Raw genomic sequence first — 23,689 nt, 5'->3', positions numbered from 1 at the left:
GACTGAATACCTGGGTTAGGACGGGTCAGTCTAATACCCAATGAAATGGTGCCATTTTGAAGACGCTCCGATGTTTCACCAAGTAATAATCTTCCGTACATGGTAACTTCAATCAAATTTTTAAAGCAAATTTTACGTCTTTTAACCGTTGATGCTGTGATTTCTCCTCAATAGTAATAATCTTCCGTACATGGTAAATTCAGTCAAAGATAAAGTTTAAAAAAATGCTGGAAATTCTTCATTTCTACGTCTCCTGCAGGAATCTTTCATGAAGGCGGTAGCAAAAGGGTGTAATGAATATGCAGCAGAAGCTGAATTTTTATTTTGAACTAAATGCTTGCGTATTTATTGCACGGGGAAAAAGACAGCTCATTGCTCGAGTCGTTACCAACGCCAGAGGGTTACCTCAAAGTCCATAATTAATGCTAAAATGATACTTTGTCCCAAGAAAAATAAATAAATAAATAATAAAATATTGAAAATTCCCTGCCACAAGGCATTTCTGATCTCTGGAAGCTACATGTCTGATTTTTTCTGCTTCATTAAATTTAGATGAGGGACACGTATGTTGAGAAGGAATTAATTTCTAGAGTTAAGACACAATATGCTTTTCAAACCATTAGTTAATGACCTGTGCCCAATTGATACTCGTTAGTACATTTATATCACAACAAACTTATCATATGACTTCATAATAACAATGATTACTCCGTTTTATATTTATATGTTTGTCTTAATTAATACTCCCCCCGTCCCACTTTAATAATCCTGTATTCCTTTTTCATCTGTTGTGATAAAATTTTGTCTTCGCCGTTGCCCAGAATAAAGAGTATTTCTTCGTCTATCAATTAACTCGCCGACGTGGGCAAACTAATGGTAGCTGAATATGCCTCCTCAACGGTGGAGGGCCGCACCGCGGTCCTACCAAATTATCAGCTATGGCCTCTGAGTAATCGTTAAGGGCTCACGTCATTCCCCTCACAAGTTGTACATACAAAAAATAAAGGAGTGCATGTATCTAAACCTCAAATTGCCACGGACTAATCCAAGAGGAGAAAAATGAATAGACATGATGGAAAATCAAATGGATTTAAAAAAAATAAAAACTATAGTTGACTAAATCAATTGGTAGGGGATTAGAAAAGGTCATCCTGGCTAAACTCTAAGGAATGGGTTTGACTCTCCCATAATCCAGCCCTCCGCTTAATTTAATTCAAGAAAATCAGAAGCGTGGCGTTTTCAAATGCCAAAAATGTCTAATGATAGAGAACTCCTGGCTTTTTTTCTACTACTCCCTCCGTCCCAATATTAGAGACGTTTATAGGGAATGCAACCTTTTATGTACAGTGGTATCATTATTGACAGCCAAGCCTTTGTTCCAAATTTGCCCCGTCGCAAGTACAATGGTCAGCTGCATTTTGTGTTTTTATGGAGTAATGATTTCGTGGGTCCCATCTTAACCAAAAGCATCCCTTTGTATCAATGTTTTGAAAATCGGACCGGACCGGCCGGTTCGACCGGTTGAACCGCGAACCGGCCATGGCACCGGTCCGGTTCAATGACATTGTTGACTTTGCTAGAAAACCGGTCAAAAACCGGTTGAACCGTGAAAACCGCCGAACCGGATTGAACTGGCGGTTTTCCGGTTTTCAGCTTTCCCTCTTTTTTTTTTTTTTTTTTTTTTAAGTTTTGCAAAATGCAGCTATCAAGATTCGAACCAAAGACCTTTGTAATAAAAGACCAATGTATTAACCGTTGCACCATCACATCTTATTAGTTTTTTTTGATAACTTATTTATATAAAACAAACACTCATATTTCTTTTTTCCATTTTTCTTACAAAATCTCATCCCCTCATGACTCTTTCTTTTTAATTTTCAACTCTCTCTCTCTCTCTCTATCCTCTTTTCTTTTGTCACTCCCTTTTTAATCAAACCTCTTTATTTTTAATTTATTGATATTTTCTTCCATCTTTTAATTTTATTTTTGTCCATTAAATTGAAAAAAGTTAAAAAGAATTTTTTTAACCCAAATTATTTAATGCCACAACCACTCACTTTTATCTTATTTTTTGTTTCTTATCAAATTTACATTTCTATTTTCGATTTTCTTGACTTCCTTCGAACTCCAAATTTTCTTTTTTAAATTGCAATCTCTAAATCCCAAAACATAAATTAAAATTTAAGTTCATAATATCTAAATTCTCAGAGACATGAATTTTGTATAATTTCAAAATATTGTGATATTTTGGGGTTGGATTTAGATATAATTGAAATTGAGATGAAATTTATTTGTTTTAACTTATAATTTAAAAAATTTATTTTTAAAAATCCAAGTTATTAAAAAATAGTAAACTTTTCATCATATAAAATATTAAATTAGTCCATTACATGTCTTATTTTGTACATATATATATTTATATAAATTATTTTTAAAAAAATTCATTGAACCGATGTTGAACCGGTCCGACCGGTTGAACCTCGACCCTTTCACTTCACCGGTCCAATTAACGGTCCGATTTTTAAAACATTGCTTTGTATGTTAGAGACACGCGCTATTATTGGCCTTATAAAGTAAGAGTTAGTCTCACGTACTCCTCTTGCTTCTCCAAATGGATAATAAATAGCAGGTCCCACCAAATTTATTTGGATTTTCTAGCACATGCAGGGCAAGGACGGAACGTTAGAAGGAAAATAGTGTAGGGTGACTCTAATTTTGGGACAATGAAAAAGGTGAAACATGACATTAACAATGGGACGGAGGGAGTATTTTATTATTGAACCCCTTTTTGGGACGATAAAGAAATCTAACTTTGATTTCTTGAATTGGAGGTAACCCTCTAGTGTTGGTGATGACTCCAGCAGCGGCCACTTTTTTCCCATAATAAATACGCAAGCACGTAGATCACAAGTGTCATTTTTTTTCTTTATTATATATATTGTATTCACCATTTTGTTTTGTTCCAGCTTACTCAGAGGTTTCTTGAGTACGTAGATGAAAAAAATGAAGAAGTCCAAGCAATTATTTTAATCCTTGGACGAAGAAAGAAGTGTTCCTAGCATAGACTAATGACTATTAACAGATGTTATTTTGAAAGCCACTGCGGAAGAATATTCTCCGGTAGACCGTAGACCCAGCCCGAAAAATATTACTGCAGCAGTGCTTTGCCACTGATCGACTCCGTCTATATAAATGAAGCTACCTTTTCATCAACTTTGCAATCGTTCCAACCCCAAAGCCTCATAAATCCCATTAACAATTTCCATTTAATCTGTTCAAATTCCCACGCAAGAAGAACTGAATGGGTTCCATTGCTCTATTAGAGAAGAAGCCTCATGCAGTCTGCATACCAGCGGCAGCTCAAGGCCACATAAACCCCATGCTGAAGCTAGCCAAGCTCCTCCATCACAATGGTTTCCACATCACCTTTGTCAACACAGAATTCAACCACAGGCGCTGGCTTAAATCCAGAGGTCCTGATGCCCTCAACGGATTGCCTGATTTCCAATTTAAAGCCATTCCTGATGGACTTCCGCCTTCAGATGTCGATGCTACCCAAGATGCTCCAACCCTTTGTGAATCTGTCGATAGAACTTGCTTAGGTCCCTTCAGGGAGCTACTTGCTGAACTCAACGATACATCTTCCTCGAAAGTACCCCCAGTTTCTTGCATAGTTTCTGATGCAATAATGACCTTCACTCTTGCAGCTGCTGAAGAACTAAGCATCCCTGAAGTTCTTTTTTGGACCGCCAGTGCATGTTCCTACTTGGGGTACTTCCAGTATGCCAAGCTTATGGAAAAGGGTATCATACCACTCAAAGGTACTAATTCTTAATAAAATAATTTTTGTCAGTGTAAAAGTGTTAAATTTTTTTTTAATCGTTACTTTATATATAGAATTCTACATTATCATAATCTAAGGGGGAGACCCAACTGGGTCTAAGAGGGGTCGGTGATGACTAAACCACCATCGGACCAAACAGTTATACTATACACCCATCTGGATTTTTTAAGAAACCACTTAACGTGACATATATATAATTTGTTTGTGTACTTGTGTATATGATTATCTGTCTAATTTGATATGTATGTGTGTATTTGACCATCTGTCTTTTTGATATATGGTGTGTTATGTGTGCATATGTCTATTTGTGTATTTGGTGTGCTAGAATTTAAGTTACTTTAATCAACTTCCTGCATTTATCCATTAAAATACTTTTTGGAAAAGAGAGAGAGAAAAAAAAAAGGGTATGGGGGGAAAAATATATATATGGACGGGAGACGTAGCCGTGGACATGGTCGTGGCCGTGGAACTAAGCGAGCCCAAGAGCCAAGAGAAGAAAGGGAAACAATAGCTGAACAAAGACAAGGACCGAGAATGCCGCTTGTACTTAGGAACTTACTATGACCCATTGTTTTGCCTGGCAGGCTATTATCTGAGTTCCAGCGACTCCGTGAGATGGCACATTGGGTTAATATGTATAAGAAAATCGCAATTCTTCGAGATGAATAGAGGTCCAAAGGAGACTAGCCGAGTACTAGGAAGGGCGATGGAAACACTAGTATTCGGAGAAAATTGAGCTCTTGCACAAGAACATAGAGCTAAAAAGGAAATAAGAAGGAATTTCCGAGGAGACCTTAGCAATGACACAAAGCACTACTTCTATGGGGGTTCCGGAGAAAGCTCAAAGGACAGAAATTGCAACGCCACAAGTGAAGATCTCCCATGTAAAGAAAAGGGGTGCATCTCTTGAAAGTCAAAGGTCAGAACAGGGTGAGCGAGGTAGGCCATTCGCTAGGATGGGTCGTGGAGCGGGTGGTGTGAAAATTTTGGAGACATTTAGAGAAGATATTTCAGGAGGAAACCCAAGTGGAGAAGGACCACTGCGAGGTACCTCACAAGGAGATCAAACCTCAATCCCTTTTCTTGTTTCTGTGGATTAAGCTCAAATATTGTTTCTTCAAGCACTGTCAGTAGTCTTCTCACAATTTTTTTTTTGTGGTTTACTTCATATACTCATTGGCGGGCGCATAACATTGACTTTGTAGTCAAAATTTAATTTAATGAATAAGAAAGTGTAAGATTTTTTTTTCTTTTAACTGAGTTGGAAAATATTTGTTTTTCAAGAATATGACTGTAAAAAGCATCAAATTTTGCACTGCCCCCAAGCCCTTGAATGATTCTGATGATACTTGGTGTCGTACATCTTATGCTTGCAGATGCCAGTTATTTGACAAATGGATATCTAGATGCTGTTCTAGATTGGATTCCAGGATTAGAGGGTATACGCTTGAAGGATCTTCCAAGCTTCTTACGAACCACGAATCCCGATGATTTTATGGTGAAATTCGGCATGCAAGAAACTCAGAGAGCTAGAAAGGCTTCTGCCATCATTATAAACACCTATCAACAACTCGAACATGGTGTATTAGATGCACTTTCATCTTATCTTCCTCCAATTTACACCATTGGACCACTACACTTCCTTGAGAATCATGTGCATGATAAGTCTTTAACTGATGTTCAATCAAATCTCTGGAAGGAAGAGCCAGAATGCCTTGAATGGCTTGATTCGAAAGATCCAAACTCTGTGGTTTATGCCAACTTTGGAAGCATTGCTGTTATGACACCTGAGCAACTAGTCGAATTTGCTTGGGGACTCGCTAATAGCAAACGAAACTTTTTGTGGATTTTAAGGCCAGATATTGTCTCAGGCAGTTCTGCTATTCTGCCAAGTGAGTTTCTTGAAGAAACCAAAGAAAGAAGCATGTTTGCAGGCTGGTGCCCTCAAGAGAAAGTTCTCAGCCATCCTGCTGTTGGAGGATTCTTAACTCATAGTGGGTGGAATTCCACAGTCGAAAGTATTAGTTATGGGGTGCCTATGATCTGCTGGCCATTTTTTGCTGATCAACAAACAAATTGCTGGTTTTGCTGCACTAAATGGGGTATTGGAATGGAGATAGACAATAATGTCAAGAGGGATGAAATTGAAAGGCTTGTTAGCGAGTTAATGGCTGGAGAGAAGGGCAAGGAAATGAAGAAGAAAGCCATGGACTGGAAAAAACTGGCAGAAATGGCTGTGACAGATTCTAACTCAAATCTTGAGAATTTGATTCATCAAGTGCTTCTCAATCCAAGCATTTGAAACATCAAGAACCGTGAATCTAAAGAGTTGTTCTTCGACTCGTTGAATTTGGACTGGGTTAGAGATTTTCTTTTTAATCACTCGTAATGCATTGTTCGTTTTCAAAAATGCTTCTTGAGTTCTTTATTTCTTGTTTAATATTTTTCATTGCTGATCCGTTGTTTGCTGCAATATTTCTATCATATTTGTAACTGATTGATGAATGTGCTTTGGCATCTCATTGACCAGAGTTCGAAGGTGCAAAGGCAATTTGATATGTGTTCATAGTATATATTCAAGAATTTACTTTGACCACTAAATGTATTTAAGAATTTACTATTAACCAGTGTTTAATCAGATTTGATATTATTAGAAACACGGGTGTAGTTTTATACTTGAATAAATGGGGAACATACGCCCATTTGCAGATGAGCTTTTATTTATGTGCGTTCTAGAAACTTTACCTTGAGCACGTTAAGGCGCGTTACGAACGTTGTCAGAAACTTCACGCCTTTGCCTTGAGTGCACAAATCCTCCTTACAGAAGTGCAAAGAGATTGCATACTACCGGGTTTGCAGCAATTCCCTTTAGAAATAACAAAGCCAACCAGAATTTTCACACAGTAGTATGCAAAAACTCTCCCAAAACGATTTACAGAATATTGTTTTGAACTAAAATAGAAGAGTAGTAAAAAAGTAAAGTGTGGCCTCTGTTATCTGGACACTATTATTTATAACGTTCAGATACCCCAAGAGAAACGTCATGTCTTTTAGATACGTATTTCTTTATGAATAGGTACCTTTTCAAAACGAATAGACACGTAAATGGTTGTATGTGTTGTATCATTAGATGCGACCCTTAAACGAAAATCGTTTAGTTAGGAAGAAATATTAAAATGAAATTAATTAAAATTAATTTCGGTTCTTAAGATCCAAGAGCCCCAAGTGCCCAAGTGCCAATCTTTTGACCATTAAATTTATTTTTTAATTTAATAGTCAACAGGACAAATGCATGTGAAATTTTGAAGTTTTCCTCCAAAATTTTCTATTATCCAAATTGATTTGAATAGGTGTGCACTTGATTATAAACCTCTTCTATTCTTCATGTCTTTTCGATGTGGGGTTCATCACTAACTATTTTCAACAGTTAAGGATAAGAATTTGAAAGAAATTGGATCAAATGTTTGGAAAGAAGAACCTGAATGTCTGATTCGAAAGATCCAAACTCGATGGTTTATGTCAACTTTGGAAGCATTGCTATTATGACACCTGAGCAACTAGTCGAATTTGCATGGGGACTTGCTAATAGTAAACAAGACTTTTTTTGGATTTCAAGGCCTGACCTTGTTTCAGGCGATTTAGCTATTCTTCCGAGTGAGTTTCTTGAAGAAACCAAGGAAAGATGCATGTTTTTTGTTAGAAAATTGGTTTAATTTGTTTTAGATAGGTTTCTTAATTTGTATGGAAATAACTAATTTTCTAATTAGTTTTAATTACTTAAAGCAATAGGCAAGGAAATTCCTATTTTGTTTAGAATTTAGAAGTTATTTCCTATTCTGTACAAGTTTAAGAATTAGCATTGGTTCCTGTTATTATTTGATTTTTAGCTAACTAATATTCTCTATTAATAGGTGAGTTGGCATACTATAAAGTGACACATAATGAACATATAATGGCGACATGTAACCTTATACATAGGATGAGAAAAGATTCTTGGAAGACGAGAGATGATATATAAGGGTTGGATTTGGGTTTAAATTGTATTCTTATATAGGGTTTTCCTCTCATAATAAAGAATGGATATTCTCTCTGTGGATGTAGGTTTAATGATGAATCGAACCACGTTAGATATTGTATATCGTTTATCATTCATACTTATGACTTATTTATCACTAAATTGTTGTGTACTTGATATCTCAATTGTTGTTTGTTCCGCGTTTGGATTCTAACAAGTGATATCAAAGTTTGATTGTGAGATTGGATTGTTCACAAACACTTGAATCTTAAAAAATTGGTATCAAAGCGGGGTTTATCGTTGGATCCTAGTTGATTATTGAGATCAAGTATATTGGTGTCGGTTGCCAATTGAAAATTTTAATGAATGATATCCTTGTTTCAAGAGTTTGACAAAAAGTATTGGGGGTGAAAAATGAAAAATCGAAAAACATGAAAACATTTGATGGTGAATTTAGCCAGGTGATTCAAGAGTCAAGAAAAATGTGAAATCCAATATTAATTTTGGACATGAACCGGTGGAGATATTCTCGCAATTCTAACGGTTGATATTTCATCCCAGATGATTTTTTTTATTTGGATTATGTTCTTTAAATGGCGTGACATGTGTTCTAAAGAATTGAAGGGATCTAATTTTCAAACACAAGAAAACTCTGATGGCTACGAGTTTTATGTAATAGGTGGAGTATTGAAAACCACATTTGGCAAGACAGTTCTGAGAATAGGAAGAAGTATGGTGATTTTATCATTTGATTTTCTCAATGGTTAGAAATATAACTCACAGAAGGGGATTTCGAGTTGCAAGTGGTGGTAAGAAAAAATCCTATGAAGGAAGATGGTAAATTGAGACACCTTCTCACGAGTCAACAGGATGTTGGACTTAGAGTAACTACACTTATTCAATTGTCGATTGAATCAATTGAATGTCAAGACTGTATTGATTCGGATATGTGTTTGATAATTGAAGGCAAATGCTTCTTAAAAAAAATATTCATCGAAGTGGAGATTTGTAGGAAATTGATTTAATTTTTTTAGATAAGTTTCTTAATTTGTGTGGAAGTAACTAGTTTTCTAATTGATTTTAGTTACTTAAAGTAGTAATCAAGAAATTTTCTATTTTGTTTAGGATTTAGAAGTTATTTTCTATTTTATACAAGTTTAGGAATTAGTATTGATTTTCTGTTATTATTTGATTTTTGGCTAACTAATATTTTTTATAAATAGATGGGTTAACATATTACATATTGATGCACAATGGGCACACAAGAATGACATGTAGTCTTAAACATAGGATGAGAGAGGGTTATTGGGAGATGAAAGATAGTACATAAGGGTTGAGATTGGGTTCAAATTATATTCTTGTATAGAGTTTTCCTCTTATAATAAAGAATTAGTATTCTCTCTGTGGACGTAGATTCAACGATGAAGTCGATTATGTTAAATATTGTATGTCGTTATCTTTCATATTTGTGTTTCATTTGTCATTGAATTATTGTGTCTTGATATTTCAATAGTTATTTGTTCCGCACTTGAATCCCAACATGTTTGCAAGTTGGTGTTCTCAAGAGAAAGTTCTTAAGCACCCTTTTGTCGGAGGATTCTTAACTCATAGTGGATGTGTGACGGTCCCACCTCCCCCTAGGGCGTACCCCAGGGTTCGGCGGGTCGCCTGCCCAACTCTCGCCGGGACTCAGTCGTTCATTACAATCCTCAAATGAATTACAAGAGTAAACCTCAAATATTACAATATAAATCTCCAAGAATTACACATCAAAAGCGAAGCGTCCACGCTTCCACTGCGCCACTCGGATCCATGATCCCCATTATTATACAAGAGGAATTTCCACAACAATAAAATCACAACAAGCCTTCCTTCGCCACGAGCCCTATGGAGGATCCTTATACAAATCACCAAAACAAAAACAAACATCCTAGCTGTCCGACTATTATAAACAAACCTAACTATACTAGGGTATGTGTCAAAAGTCCCCGCGTCGGCCCCTGCTAAGGAAAACAAAAGGAAAGGGGTAAGCTATATGCTTAGTAAGTAAACAGGGGTAAAAACGTAAATCTCACATATTAACAATTACACATTAAGAGTAAAGCAAAAACAAAAAAATAACATCACATAATAAGGATACAGGTGGCTCCAAAGCCAATTCATGTGCCATGTATGATCTCCTGCCGACACTCCGTCGACCACAAATAATGGTTCGTAGAACTCCACTTGTTCTCCCACCGTACACCTTATCACCCTCTCTAGCCAGTCACCTCACAAACTTGCTCGAGCGAACGAAATCACAAACTTGAGCTTGAGTCACAAGCTCGGGTCACAAACTTGGTCCACATTCTCGGTGAACCGGATTCACAAACTTGGTGACCCCAGACTAAGTTGGACTGGCTTCGACCAAGTCCTGACCGGCTCGAATAGTCCATCTAGGTCGGAAGATCAACCCCAAACTCACAAACTTCACAAAATTATTCAAAAGTCACCCTGAGCTACAAGCTCAAGGGTTTTAGTTCCAAAATTGCTCATATACACAAGCCATGTACAAATATGTGCGCAAGTTAGGGTTTAGGTCGAGTGCGATAAAGTACACCCTCGCCTAGGTACCCTCTTCATACATATCGAAACACATAAGCAACTAACACACAAGAGCGGCCTGAATACTTACACAACGAACAAAAGAGCAAAAGTACGAAATTCTTGCCGCGAGGAATAGCTAGTAGGCCCCACCGGCACCACCTAACTCACCACCGTCTGAAATTGAAGATTGTGTCACAATATATCACAAACGGCTACTAACATACTTAAAACAAGCAAAATGGCAAAATCGGCACATGCAAGTGCGGAAACGGCAAAACGGGCGCACGCACCCGCGCGGAACGGCAAACGGAAATGGCTAAATCTGCCTTCTCAAACCGTTTTGATCAAAAGTTAGGCTAGGAATGTCGGATCAAGGTACATGAGGTACCGTTACGAAGCTAAGAGGAAGGGCTACAATTTTCATGAAGACACCTAAATCCGGATCTGAACAGAAATAGGTCGAAAGTATGGAAAATCGTTTCAGAAATTCGCACTCTTGAGTAACGAACAGGGTATGTTTGCTGGACCATAACTCCCAGCTCACAAATCTAAATCAAGAAATTTCAAAGGCATTAAAAAGCTGAGACATAAGGCTAAAACTTTGATGTTTTCGCCAAGACTTGAATCTACTCAGAACAGAACGAAAATTGAGTGCCAAAGTACCCATCAGAACTGTCCAGATTCAAGGCAGTTCTGACGATCGATCTTGTTTTGGTCATAAAGGAAGCTACGGAACTCGGATTTCGACGCACTTTATACCATTTCGAATCCAAAACCAAGATCTACATTTCTTATGAAGGAGTTGACACCCAGATAGTACGGGATCAAAATGGAAAAATGCACGGTCAGAAGCTGAAATTCAAAACGTACACAATTTCAGGGTACAAAATAGGTGCGAGTGTTTTGATTATAACTCGAGCTACACAGATCCGTTTGACCGGAAATTTTGCAGATATATTCAGGACATAAGAGGCTACAATATTGAAGAAGGCCACTCAGTCCAGTTTCGAGTGTAACCAGGTCAAAAATGCAAGAAACTACAACAGAACCGGAAAAACAGATTCACAAATCGCATTCTGGGGTAAACATCATAAAACAGCCTACATAAGTCCAAATCCAGAAATTCTAAAACCAGCTAAAAGCTAAGAAACAGGGCTACATTTCATCAGAAGACCTCAACAACCAATTCGGAAGCATTCTCAATCAAAATAACCCATTATCGACGCACTTCTCAATTTCAGGTAAAACCAGAACAGCAATAGTAATTTCGACTTTTCTCATTCTACACTACTCCGATTGACCTGAAATTTTGTAGGCACCTCTAAAATGTCATTCCCTGCAACTTTCATGTTTTAAGCCAAGGCCAATTCGACCTCTAACATGGAGCACTAAAACCGGACAGAACAGGGTAGCTTGGTTTCCAAATTCTGAAATTTGCACCTTTACTCTATAAATTCGTATCTAACAAGTGCTCTATCATCAAACCCACCAATTACTAGCTCAATAACATCAATTAAGAGGTAGATAACCATAATCAAGGCTGAAAATATAAACCCTAGTTAAACATCCCAACATACCATTTAACCCATGAAATTTTCCCCATAAATCCATCAAAACTATAACTTTAAGCTTCTAGTTCACACATATAAGAAGTAGAGGGAAGTTTCTTACCAAATTCACCTTAATCCCTATATCAAGAAGCTGCCAAGACCTTCCTCTTCCCAAAATCACTCCACCAAAACCCTTAAACTTCCTTGGAGATCAACTTTTGTGGAGGAATTTGCAAGATTATAGGTTGAAACTCAAGATTGAGGCTTGAAATTGAGGTGCAACGTGAAGTTTTTCCTCTCTTATTTTTCCTCTCAAGAATTTCGGCCAAGACTAAGAAAATGGGAAGAAATGAGGAAATTTTGGTCAAATTTCTGTTTTATGAAGGTTAAGACAAGTTGGTCAAAGTCCAACTTCCATAGATGCCTTGACACTTGTTTTCTTTCTAGCATTTTCTCTCATTTCTCTTGGTCAAATATTGTGGCTGATGTATGAGATATTTTGAGGGTTAATTAGCTAAAATAAAATGAGAAGATTAAGGTAATAAAGTATAGGTCAAATGGTGTGTTTACCCGGTAACAAACGGTACCCGTCGGTTCGAGCCGATTTTCCTTAAATCACCCGTACTAGGGTTTTTTTCTTCCTATTCACTAACTTTTTATTATTGCATCTAATCACATATTATTTCTCACCTGAAAGTCACTTTTAATCACCAAATTTGATCCTTGCTCCGTACCGAAAAATCATCCGGCGAAAAAATCGCGAAAACCCTAATTTGCTCCAATCTTGAAAACGAATAGTGAAACCCTACTTTCTAGATTCATTTGCACTTATTGAGGAATGATTGAGTAGTAGGGCCATAGTAAAAGAATAATTTCCAAATAAAAGGGCATTTTAAGAAAAGTGTGATGAATTTTACAATTTCATAGAATAAAATTAGGGTTTTGAGTCAAATATGAGGGATTTAAACATAACATGCTAGTCACAAGTAAACTAGGGTTTTAAAGTACAAGTAAGGTTTCTAGTCTTTTTTTAAAATAAAACAATGTTTTACGACAAAATAAAATAAAGAAACCGTAATCCTTTCTTTGAGACTAAACAAAAATAGTATCCTAAAATTTGGGGTATCACAATCTCCCATTCTTCAAAGAATTTCGTTCTCGAAATTGCAATCAACGAGTTAAGGGTTAGAATACCCGAAATAATCAAAAGATCAAAAGGTGTACATATATATACAAGTCATCAAAATGTTCACAATATAATGCACCATATACACCAAGAGACATTTCAATTTAGACAATGTCAAGTGCAGCAAGTACTATATGTGTACGTATTCACAAACCACAAATAAATGACATGTAGGGACAATGCAAGGGCAAAATGAAAAAAACACGACTTATCGTCCCACGCTCAGTGAAAATCACCCTCGTCCGGTTTCTTACTCCACTTCCCAAGGTGCCCGTTGATATCTTGTACTCACTCTAGCCAGACAAAGCCTGTTCATGTTCCCAAAATGCTAGTCTCAAGTACTCAACTCCGGAGTACTCATGCACAAGAATCCGAAATAAGGTAATTCACATCTCGAGCTGCAGTCCTAAGAGTAAACTATCTACAATCGAAATTCCTACCTAACGTACCTATCTATGGTCCTCAGATACCATGAGAAAGATTTTAAGGCCTATAACATTTATGATCCATAACTTATGCTCGAATGAACACTTAGTCCTTCATACTTATTCGCTACTTCATCCAGGCTCACTCTGCGCAGAGACCACGCGAAGCAGCAATAGGTTTTATCCCTCAATTGCTTAACTTTCAAATCAAATCAAATCCCACAGTCCGGCATCCTAAACATTAGCCTAGGATACACTACAAAGATCTGAAACCTAAGCTCTGATACCAACTGTGACGGCCCCACCTCCCCCTAGGGCGTACCCCAGGGTTCGGCGGGTCGCCTGCCCAACTCTCGCCGGGACTCAGTCGTTCATTACAATCCTCAAATGAATTACAAAAATAAACCTCAAATATTACAATATAAATCTCCAAGAATTACATATCAAAAGCGAAGCGTCTACGCTTCCACTGCGCCACTCGGATCCATGATCCCCACTATTATACAAGAGGAATTTCCACAACAATAAAATCACAAGCCTTCCTTCGCCACGAGCCCTATGGAGGGTCCTTATACAAATCACCAAAACAAAAACAAACATCCTAGCTGTTCTACTATTATAAACAAACCTAACTATACTAGGGTATGTGTCAAAAGTCCCCGCGTCGGCCCCTGCTAAAGAAAACAAAAGGAAAGGGGTAAACTATATGCTTAGTAAGTAAACAGGGGCAAAAGCATAAATCTCACATATTAACAATTACACATTAAGAGTAAAGCAAAAGCAGAAAAATAACATCACATAATAAGGATACAGGTGGCTCCAAAGCCAATTCATGTGCCATATATGATCTCCTGCCGACACTCCGTCGACCACAAATAATGGTCCGTAGAACTCCACTTGTTCTCCCACCGTACACCTTATCACCCTCTCTGGCCAGTCACCTCACAAACTTGCTCGAGCGAACGAAATCACAAACTTGAGCTTGAGTCACAAGCTCGGGTCACAAACTTGGTCCACATTCTCGGTGAACCGGATTCACAAACTTGGTGACCCCAGACTAAGTTGGACTGGCTTCGACCAAGCCCTGACCGACTCGAATAGTCCATCTAGGTCGGAAGATCAACCCCAAACTCACAAACTTCACAAAATTATTCAAAAGTCACCCTGAGCTACAAGCTCAAGGGTTTTAGTTCCAAAATTGCTCATATACACAAGCCATGTACAAATATGTGCGCAAGTTAGGGTTTAGGTCGAGTGCGATAAAGTACACCCTCGCCTAGGTACCATCTTCATACATATCGAAACACATAAGCAACTAACACACAAGAGCGGCCTGAAAACTTACACAACGAACAAAAGAGCAAAAGTACGAAATTCGTGCCGCGAGGAGTAGCTAGTAGGCCCCACCGGCACCACCTAATTCACCACCGTCTGAAATTGAAGATTGTGTCACAATATATCACAAACGGCTACTAACATACTTAAAACAAGCAAAATGGCAAAATCGGCACATGCAAGTGCGGAAACGGCAAAACGAGCGCACGCGCCCGCGCGGAACGGCAAACGGAAATGGCCAAATCTGCCTTCTCAAACCGTTTTGATCAAAAGTTAGGCTAGGAATATCGGATCAAGGTACATGAGGTACCGTTACGAAGATAAGAGGAAGGGATACAATTTTCATGAAGACACCTAAATCCGAATCTGAACAGAAATAGGTCGAAAGTATGGAAAATCGTTTCAGAAATTCGCACTCTTGAGTAACGAACAGGGTATGTTTGCTGGACCATAACTCCCAGCTCACAAATCTAAATCAGGAAATTTCAAAGGCATTAAAAAGCTGAGACATAAGGCTAAAACTTTGATGTTTTGGCCAAGACCTGAATCCACTCAGAACAGAACGAAAATTGAGTGCCAAAGTACCCATCAGAACTGTCCAGATTCAAGGCAGTTCTGACGATCGATCTTGTTTTGGTCATAAAGGAAGCTACGGAACTCGGATTTCGACGCACTTTATACCATTTCGAAGCCAAAACCAAGATCTACATTTCTTATGAAGGAGTTGACACCCAGATCGTACGGGATCAAAACGGAAAAATGCACGGTCAGAAGCTGAAATTCAAAACGTACACAATTTCAGGGTACAAAACAGGTGCGAGTGTTTTGATTATAACTCGAGCTACACAGATCCGTTTGACCGGAAATTTTGCAGATATATTCAAGACATAAGAGGATACAATATTGAAGAAGGCCACTCAGTCCAGTTTCGAGTGTAACCAGGTCAAAAATGCAAGAAAACTACACCAGAACCGGAAAAACAGATTCACAAATCGCATTCTGGGGTAAACATCATAAAACAGCCTACATAAGTCCAAATCTAGAAATTCCAAAACCAGATAAAAGCTAAGAAACAGGGATACATTTCATCAGAAGACCTCAACAACCAATTCGGAAGCATTCTCAATCAAAATAACCCATTACCGACGCACTTCTCAATTTCGAGTAAAACCAGAACAGCAATAGTAATTTCGACTTTTCTCATTCTACACTACTCCGATTGACCTGAAATTTTGCAGGCACCTCTAAAATGTCATTCCCTGAAACTTTCATGTTTTAAGCCAAGGCCAATTCGACCTCTAACATGGAGCACTAAAACCGGACAGAACAGGGTAGCTTGGTTTCCAAATTCTGAAATTTGCACCTTTACTCTATAAATTCGTATCTAACAAGTGCTCTATCATCAAACCCACCAATTACTAGCTCAATAACATCAATTAAGAGGTAGATAACCATAATCAAGGCTGAAAATATAAACCCTAGTTAAACATCCCAACATACCATTTAACCCATGAAATTTTCCCCATAAATCCATCAAAACTATAACTTTAAGATTCTAGTTCACACATATAAGAAGTAGAGGGAAGTTTCTTACCAAATTCACCTTAATCCCTATATCAAGAAGCTGCCAAGACCTTCCTCTTCCCAAAATCACTCCACCAAAACCCTTAAGCTTCCTTGGAGATCAACTTTTGTGGAGGAATTTGCAAGATTATCGGTTGAAACTCAAGATTGAGGCTTGAAATTGAGGTGCAACATGAAGTTTTTCCTCTCTTATTTTTCCTCTCAAGAATTTCGGCCAAGACTAAGAAAACGGGAAGAAATGAGGAAATTTTGGTCAAATTTCTGTTTTGTGAAGGTTAAGACAAGTTGGTCAAAGTCCAACTTCCATAGATGCCTTGACACTTGTTTTCTTTCTAGCATTTTCTCTCATTTCTCTTGGTCAAATATTGTGGCTGATGTATGAGATATTTTGAGGGTTAATTAGCTAAAATAAAATGAGAAGATTAAGGTAATAAAGTATAGGTCAAATGGTGTGTTTACCCGGTAACAAACGGTACCCGTCGGTTCGAGCCGATTTTCCTTAAATCACCCGTACTAGGGTTTTTTTCTTCCTATTCACTAACTTTTTATTATTGCATCTAATCACATACTATTTCTCACCTGAAAGTCACTTTTAATCACCAAATTTGATCCTTGCTCCGTACCGAAAAATCATCCGGCGAAAAAATCGCGAAAACCCTAATTTGCTCCAATCTTGAAAACGAAGAGTGAAACCCTACTTTCTAGGTTCATTTGCACTTATTGAGGAATGATTGAGTAGTAGGGCCATAGTAAAAGAATAATTTCCAAATAAAAGGGCATTTTAAGAAAAGTGTGATGAATTTTACAATTCCATAGAATAAAATTAGGGTTTTGAGTCAAATATGAGGGATTTAAACATAACCTGCTAGTCACAAGTAAACTAGGGTTTTAAAGTACAAGTAAGGTTTCTAGTCTTTTTTTAAAATAAAACAATGTTTTACGACAAAATAAAATAAAGAAACCGTAATCCTTTCTTTGAGACTAAACAAAAATAGTATCCTAAAATTTGGGGTATTACAGGATGGAATTCCACGATTGAAAACATTAGCTATGGGCTGCCTATGATCTGTTGGCCATTTTTCGCTGACCAACAAACTTATTGCTGATTTTGCTGCACAAAATGGGGCATTGGATTGGAGATAGACAATAATGTTAAGAGGGATGATATTGAAAGGCTTGTTACAGAGTTAATGGTAGGAGAAAAAGGCAAGAAGATGAAGAGAAAGGCCTTTAAGTGGAAAAGATTGGTGGAAGCAGCTACGCAAAAGGTTTACTTCAATCTTGAGAATGTGATCAATCAAGTGCTTCTCAATCCAAGACACTAGACACGTTAAAGTGAATGTATCCAAATTATTCTCATGCTTAGCTTATTGAATTTGAGACTTGGGTACAGATATTGTTGGCCTTGTAGTGCGCGCATCGCTGTAATGTTTCTTCGGTCCTTTTTGCATTTATTTTTTTGTTGGTAGTTTGGTTGAAAATGTAATTGAATCGAACTCCAATTCTTTACAAGGTAAATTTTTGTGAAACGACGGCCTATGTCAGTTTACTTGGAGTTAAAAATGTGCAAATTCATTTTAAATCTTCTATTGCTTTGAGGAGAGGAATTAGCAGAACGAAGGCTAATTGGTTTGATATCGTACTGCATGGGATTTTAATCGGCTTTTTCCTCGGTGTAGGTTTTTTTGGTCTGTGTATTATTTAGCCGTTTTTTTTCCTCTTTTGAGTGTTGAGTTCTGATTGCAGCTTTGAGTTGCTCGAACAGGCTTGTGCATTGTATTGAGATATTCCTCCTTTTTTCACTGCTTTGAGATATTTCTTTTTTTCTTTTTAAATAATGGTCCTATAGTAGGGGACTCTAATGGCCAATTAAGTTAGCTAAGTTGGTTAGATATTTCTCTTTGTAAACTTTTTTTATGCTTATGCTGTAATAGAATAAGGCTCAACCTTAAAAAATTGAAACAAAAAATAAAAAAAGGGGCAAACATAAGAATCATGGAGTTATTGAATTGAAAATTTGTCTAATTTAATTTAATTAAATAATTCAAACCACATGTTTTGAACATATAGAGAAGCAGAAGGTAGTACGAACATTTAGAAAGAGTTAATTCGATGAAAATCTTCTTGGTGGTTTCTTGTGCTTTGAATGGCACAATAATTCGATTAAGAGCGCGTTTGATAAAACTAAAATTTGCAAACTAAAATTTAAAATTTGAATATATTATATTACTAAATTATTAAATATTAATATGATATATTTGATTGTAAATCACATTAAATGGGAAGCAGATAACTTCTCACTTTTGGAGCAAGTTTGCTTAAGAAATTCGGTGTCATTTATTCAGATGTGCGATTTTTTATTATCAAATGCATCTTACATACTAAATCTGGAACCCTGTATTTTCATAAATTGCATATTCCTTCCTCAAGTCGTATACTATTGTTAACATAAGTAACCTCTTTGAAGTTGGAATTAATCACTTTCTTAGTAATCCCGCCAAAAAAAAAAATGAATTTCACTTGCAACAACTATGCAAAACTACAAGAATTGGAGTACTTTTCTCGTAATTAAGCAATTGATGAGAAATTTACGTAGACCACTTGTTGCATATTGGTGGATTTGGCATGCTTTCTTTCTGATCTCTTCTTTTGTTAGGATTTCTAAGGTGACTGTTGGATTTAACTATTTGCCTAAGCCGGCGAAACCAAAAGTTGAAATAGTTTAATCCTCACCCTTTAAGATACTAAAATTGTGTCTTCGCCGTTGCCCAGAATAAAGAGTGACCCAGATGTCTTCGTCTATCTATCAATTAACTCGCCGACGTGGGCAAATCAACAGCGGATGGTCGCCCCGCGGTCCTACCAAATTATCAGCTATGGCCTATGAGTAATCGTGAAGGGTTCACGTCATTCCCCTCACAAGTTGTACATACAAAAAATAAAGGAGTGCATGTATCTAAACCTCAAATTGCCACGGACTAATCCAAGAGGAGAAAAATGAATAGACATGATGGAAAATCAAATGGATTTAAAAAAAATAAAAACTATAGTGGACTAAATCAATTGGTAGGGGATTAGAAAAGGTCATCCTGGCTAAACTCTAAGGAATGGGTTTGATTCAAGAAAATCAGAAGCGTGGCGTTTTCAAATGCCAAAAATGTCTAGTGTTGGTGATAAATACGCAAGCACGTAGATCACAAGTGTCATTTTTTTCTTTATTATATATATTGTATTCACCATTTTGTTTTGTTCCAACTTACTCAGACGTTTCTTGAGTACGTAGATGAAAAAAATGAAGAACTCCAAGCAATTATTTTAATCCTTGGACGAAGAAAGAAGTGTTCCTGGCATAGACTAATGACTATTAACAGATGTTAACTTTTCACTTTATGAGATTGACAGCCTCATTATTTTGAAAGCCACTGCGGAAGACTATTCCCCGGTAGACCGTAGACCCAGCCCGAAAAATATTACTGCAGCAGTACTTTGCCACTGATCGACTCCGTCTATATAAATGAAGCTACCTTTTCATCAACTTTGCAATCGTTCCAATCCCAAAGCCTCATAGATCCCATTGACAATTTCCATTTAATCTGTTCAAATTCCCCTGCAAGAAGAACTGAATGGGTTCCATTGCTCCATTGGAGAAGAAGCCTCATGCAGTCTGCGTACCAGCTGCAGCCCAAGGCCACATAGGCCCCATGCTGAACCTAGCCAAGCTCCTCCATCACAATGGTTTCCACATCACCTTTGTCAACACTGAATTCAACCACAGGCGCTTGCTTAAATCCAGAGGTCCTGATGCCCTCAACGGATTGCCTGATTTCCAATTTAAAGCCATTCCTGATGGACTTCCGCCTTCAGATGTCGATGCTACCCAAGATGTTCCAACCCTTTGTGAATCTATGGATAGAACTTGCTTAGGTCCCTTCAGGGAGCTACTTGCTGAACTCAACGATACATCTTCCTCGAAAGTACCCCCAGTTTCTTGCATAGTTTCTGATGCGGTAACGGCCTTCACTCTTGCAGCTGCTGAAGAACTAAGCATCCCTGAAGTTCTTTTTTGGACCGCCAGTGCATGTTCCTACTTGGGGTACTTCCAGTATGCCAAGCTTATGGAAAAGGGTATCATACCACTCAAAGGTACTAATTCTTAATAAAATAATTTTTTGTCAGTGTCACCATTTTTTTGCGGACCATTTTTGTCAGTGTCACCATAAAATAATATTGCTTCTTCAAGCACTGTCAGTACTATTCTCACCATTTTTTTTTTGTGGTTTACTTCATATAGTCATTGGCGGACGCATAACATTGACTTTGTAGTCAAAATTTAATTTAATGAATCAGAAAGTGTAAGATTTTTTTTTTCTTTTAACTAAGTTGGAAAATATTTGTTTTTCAAGAATATGACTTTGTAAAAAGCATCAAATTTTGCACTGCCCCCATGCCCTTTGAATGATTCTGATGATACTTGGTGTCGTACATCTTATGCCTTGCAGATGCCAGTTATTTGACAAATGGATATCTAGATACTGTTCTAGACTGGATTCCAGAATTAGAGGGTATACGCTTGAAGGATCTTCCAAGCTTCTTACGAACCACGAATCCCGATGATTTTATGGTGAAATTCGTCCTGCAAGAAACTCAGAGAGCTAGAAAGGCTTCTGCCATCATTATAAACACCTATCAACAACTCGAACATGGTGTATTAGATGCACTTTCATCTTATCTTCCGCCAATTTACACCATTGGACCACTACATTTCCTTGATAATCATGTGCATGATAAGTCTTTAACAGATATTCAATCAAATCTCTGGAAGGAAGAGCCAGAATGTCTTGAATGGCTTGATTCGAAAGATCCAAACTCTGTGGTTTATGTCAACTTTGGAAGCATTGCTGTTATGACACCTGAGCAACTAGTCGAATTTGCTTGGGGACTTGCTAATAGCAAACAAAACTTTTTGTGGATTTTAAGGCCAGATCTTGTCTCAGGCAATTCTGCTATTCTGCCAAGTGAGTTTCTTGAAGAAACCAAAGAAAGAAGCATGTTTGCAGGCTGGTGCCCTCAAGAGAAAGTTCTCAGCCATCCTGCTGTTGGAGGATTCTTAACTCATAGTGGGTGGAATTCCACAATCGAAAGTATTAGTTATGGGGTGCCTATGATCTGCTGGCCATTTTTTGCTGACCAACAAACTAATTGCTGGTTTTGCTGCACTAAATGGGGTATTGGAATGGAGATAGACAATAATGTCAAGAGGGATGAGGTTGAAGGCCTTGTTAGCGAGTTAATGGCTGGAGAGAAAGGTAAGGAAATGAAGAAAAAGGCCATGGACTGGAAAAAATTGGCAGAAACGGCCGTGACAGATTCTAACTTGAATCTTGAGAATTTGATTCATCAAGTGCTTCTCAATCCAAGTATTTGATACATCAAGAACCGTGAATTTATAGAGATGTTGGGCTCATTGAATTTGAGATTTGTTTAGAGATTTTCTTTTTAATTACTCATACATGCATGGTTTGTTTTGAAAAATGTTTCTCGAGTTATTTCATGTTTAATTTTTTTCAATTGCTGATCCGTTGTTTGCTGCAATATTTCAATATGTGTAACTGATTGATTAATGTACTTTGGCATTCATAAACGTAGCTTGGACAATTTTACATACATGACTTGAGCTCCAGTTACTAACAAAAAGTTCGATTTATGACTTCTTAGAGAAAATGGCCCCATCGCATGGACCCGAGTTCGAAGGTGCAAACGTAATTTGAAATGTGTTTAAGAATTTACTTTGACCGCTAAATGTATTTAAAGATAAAACAAATCCTAAACGAAACTACGGAATGGCATGAAACTAGAGGACACGTACGAGTTTACAGAAAGAACGATTATGATTTAAGTTGATAAAATGTTGTACTACAATTTAATTTGATTTGCAACTTAAGTTGATTTAAGTTGTGCAATTTTACATAAGAATTTCTCCTTCATCGGATGTTGGAACATATGAAATTTGAATTTGTCTAACAAGTGACCCTATGCAGTTGCTAGAAAAGTCCGTCGAAACAAAGAATTCTTTTGAGAAGTGCTCCTTATTAATATTAATATTAACATGGGTAAATTTTTTTATACATTATTAGTAGATAATTTTTTTATACTAACAGGTTAGATCACATTATATAAAATAAATTCAAATTTGAAATTCAAATCATACATGTAACATACATTTATGGTTGTTTGTATAAAAAAAATCATTATATTATCAATGTATAGAAAGTAAATTCTGTTAATATATGTAATTCGTCCTATTTTGGTGCACTAATTAACACTTTTGGGCTCCTATTAACAGATGATATTATTTGAAAGCATTAGGGAGGGAGTGCCCACACATTGCACGGGTATTTGGTACCTGTGATTAAAAATGTTTTTTAAATAGTTGTTTGTTGGTGGTTGTGTTGTTATTTCGTGGAGTTTCGAAAGTATTTAAATTCATAGGAAAGTAAATGAATGAAGATAAGAGTGGGATATCATACTAAACGATAATACTTCATAGCATATGTTTCAATAATAGATTGTCTGCAAAGGCCATTTAAGTCTCCCTTTCTTTAAATTATTATTCAACTTACATTTCACAGATTATGGGTAATTTCATTAGCTATATGTCTGCTCTTGAGGCTAAAATGTTAATCAACCTGTTGATCAAGAAGGACTATAGCATCTGTAAAAAAGCTATTTAAGTTTCCCTCTCTTCAGATTATTATTCAATTTACATTTCATGAATTAGAAGTAATTTCATTAGTTATGTGTCTGTTTTTGGGGTTAAAATTCAAAGACACACTCATCTTGTATAGTGTGAGGTTTTGTTTCCCATCATTTTGGTTCATCTTTTTAGCTTTTTGCAGCAATTTTAGTTTTGTTTATTTGTATAAGAAATCATTCATTATTCTATAATATAAGAGAGCACTCATTGAAGTTGTTTGCTTGATTGCTTGAAGGAGTTTTTACAAATTCATCACTGCCTCTATTACCTTTGCTTAATTAGAAGGTATATGTAAAATACTACCAATATGAATGGCTTAGTAGGGGTTTATTTATTAATTCATTAGTGACTAAATAATTCAAACTCAAATCAGCAGTATACCATGTAACTTACCAATTCACAATGTTTCA

At 37.0% G+C, this 23,689-nt stretch overlaps 2 protein-coding genes across 2 annotated transcripts; both read left to right on the top strand.

Moving 5' to 3' along the window:
- The first annotated feature begins 3,239 nt into the window (after window positions 1-3,239).
- Window positions 3,240-6,415, top strand: LOC113714610 (7-deoxyloganetin glucosyltransferase-like). Its single transcript, XM_072069480.1, has 2 exons — window positions 3,240-3,821; window positions 5,221-6,415. Exons 1-2 carry the CDS (start codon window positions 3,302-3,304, stop codon window positions 6,144-6,146), a joined length of 1,446 nt encoding a protein of 481 aa, XP_071925581.1. The 5' UTR covers window positions 3,240-3,301; the 3' UTR covers window positions 6,147-6,415.
- Window positions 6,416-20,084: 13,669 nt separating this feature from the next.
- LOC113715098 (7-deoxyloganetin glucosyltransferase-like) lies at window positions 20,085-22,144 on the top strand. Its single transcript, XM_027239266.2, has 2 exons — window positions 20,085-20,668; window positions 21,025-22,144. The coding sequence occupies exons 1-2, from the start codon at window positions 20,149-20,151 to the stop codon at window positions 21,948-21,950; spliced, it is 1,446 nt and encodes a 481-aa protein (XP_027095067.1). The 5' UTR covers window positions 20,085-20,148; the 3' UTR covers window positions 21,951-22,144.
- Window positions 22,145-23,689: the final 1,545 nt, after the last annotated feature.

This window comes from Coffea arabica, chromosome 10c (genome assembly GCF_036785885.1).
Source record: "Coffea arabica cultivar ET-39 chromosome 10c, Coffea Arabica ET-39 HiFi, whole genome shotgun sequence".
NCBI classification, from domain to species: Eukaryota; Viridiplantae; Streptophyta; class Magnoliopsida; order Gentianales; family Rubiaceae; genus Coffea; species Coffea arabica.
The sequence above is the reverse complement of the archived record's forward strand: the minus strand, read 5'-3'. Positions and strand labels throughout refer to the sequence as shown.

What these genes read in the sequence shown, in the direction of transcription:
- LOC113714610 (XM_072069480.1), top strand. Translation starts at nt 3,302, where the DNA reads ATGGGTTCCATTGCTCTATTAGAGAAGAAGCCTCATGCAGTCTGCATA. An exon ending in GGGTATCATACCACTCAAAG is followed by an intron (nt 3,822 to 5,220) that starts GTACTAATTCTT and finishes TTATGCTTGCAG; the next exon opens with ATGCCAGTTATTTGACAAAT.
- LOC113715098 (XM_027239266.2), top strand. Translation starts at nt 20,149, where the DNA reads ATGGGTTCCATTGCTCCATTGGAGAAGAAGCCTCATGCAGTCTGCGTA. An exon ending in GGGTATCATACCACTCAAAG is followed by an intron (nt 20,669 to 21,024) that starts GTACTAATTCTT and finishes TATGCCTTGCAG; the next exon opens with ATGCCAGTTATTTGACAAAT.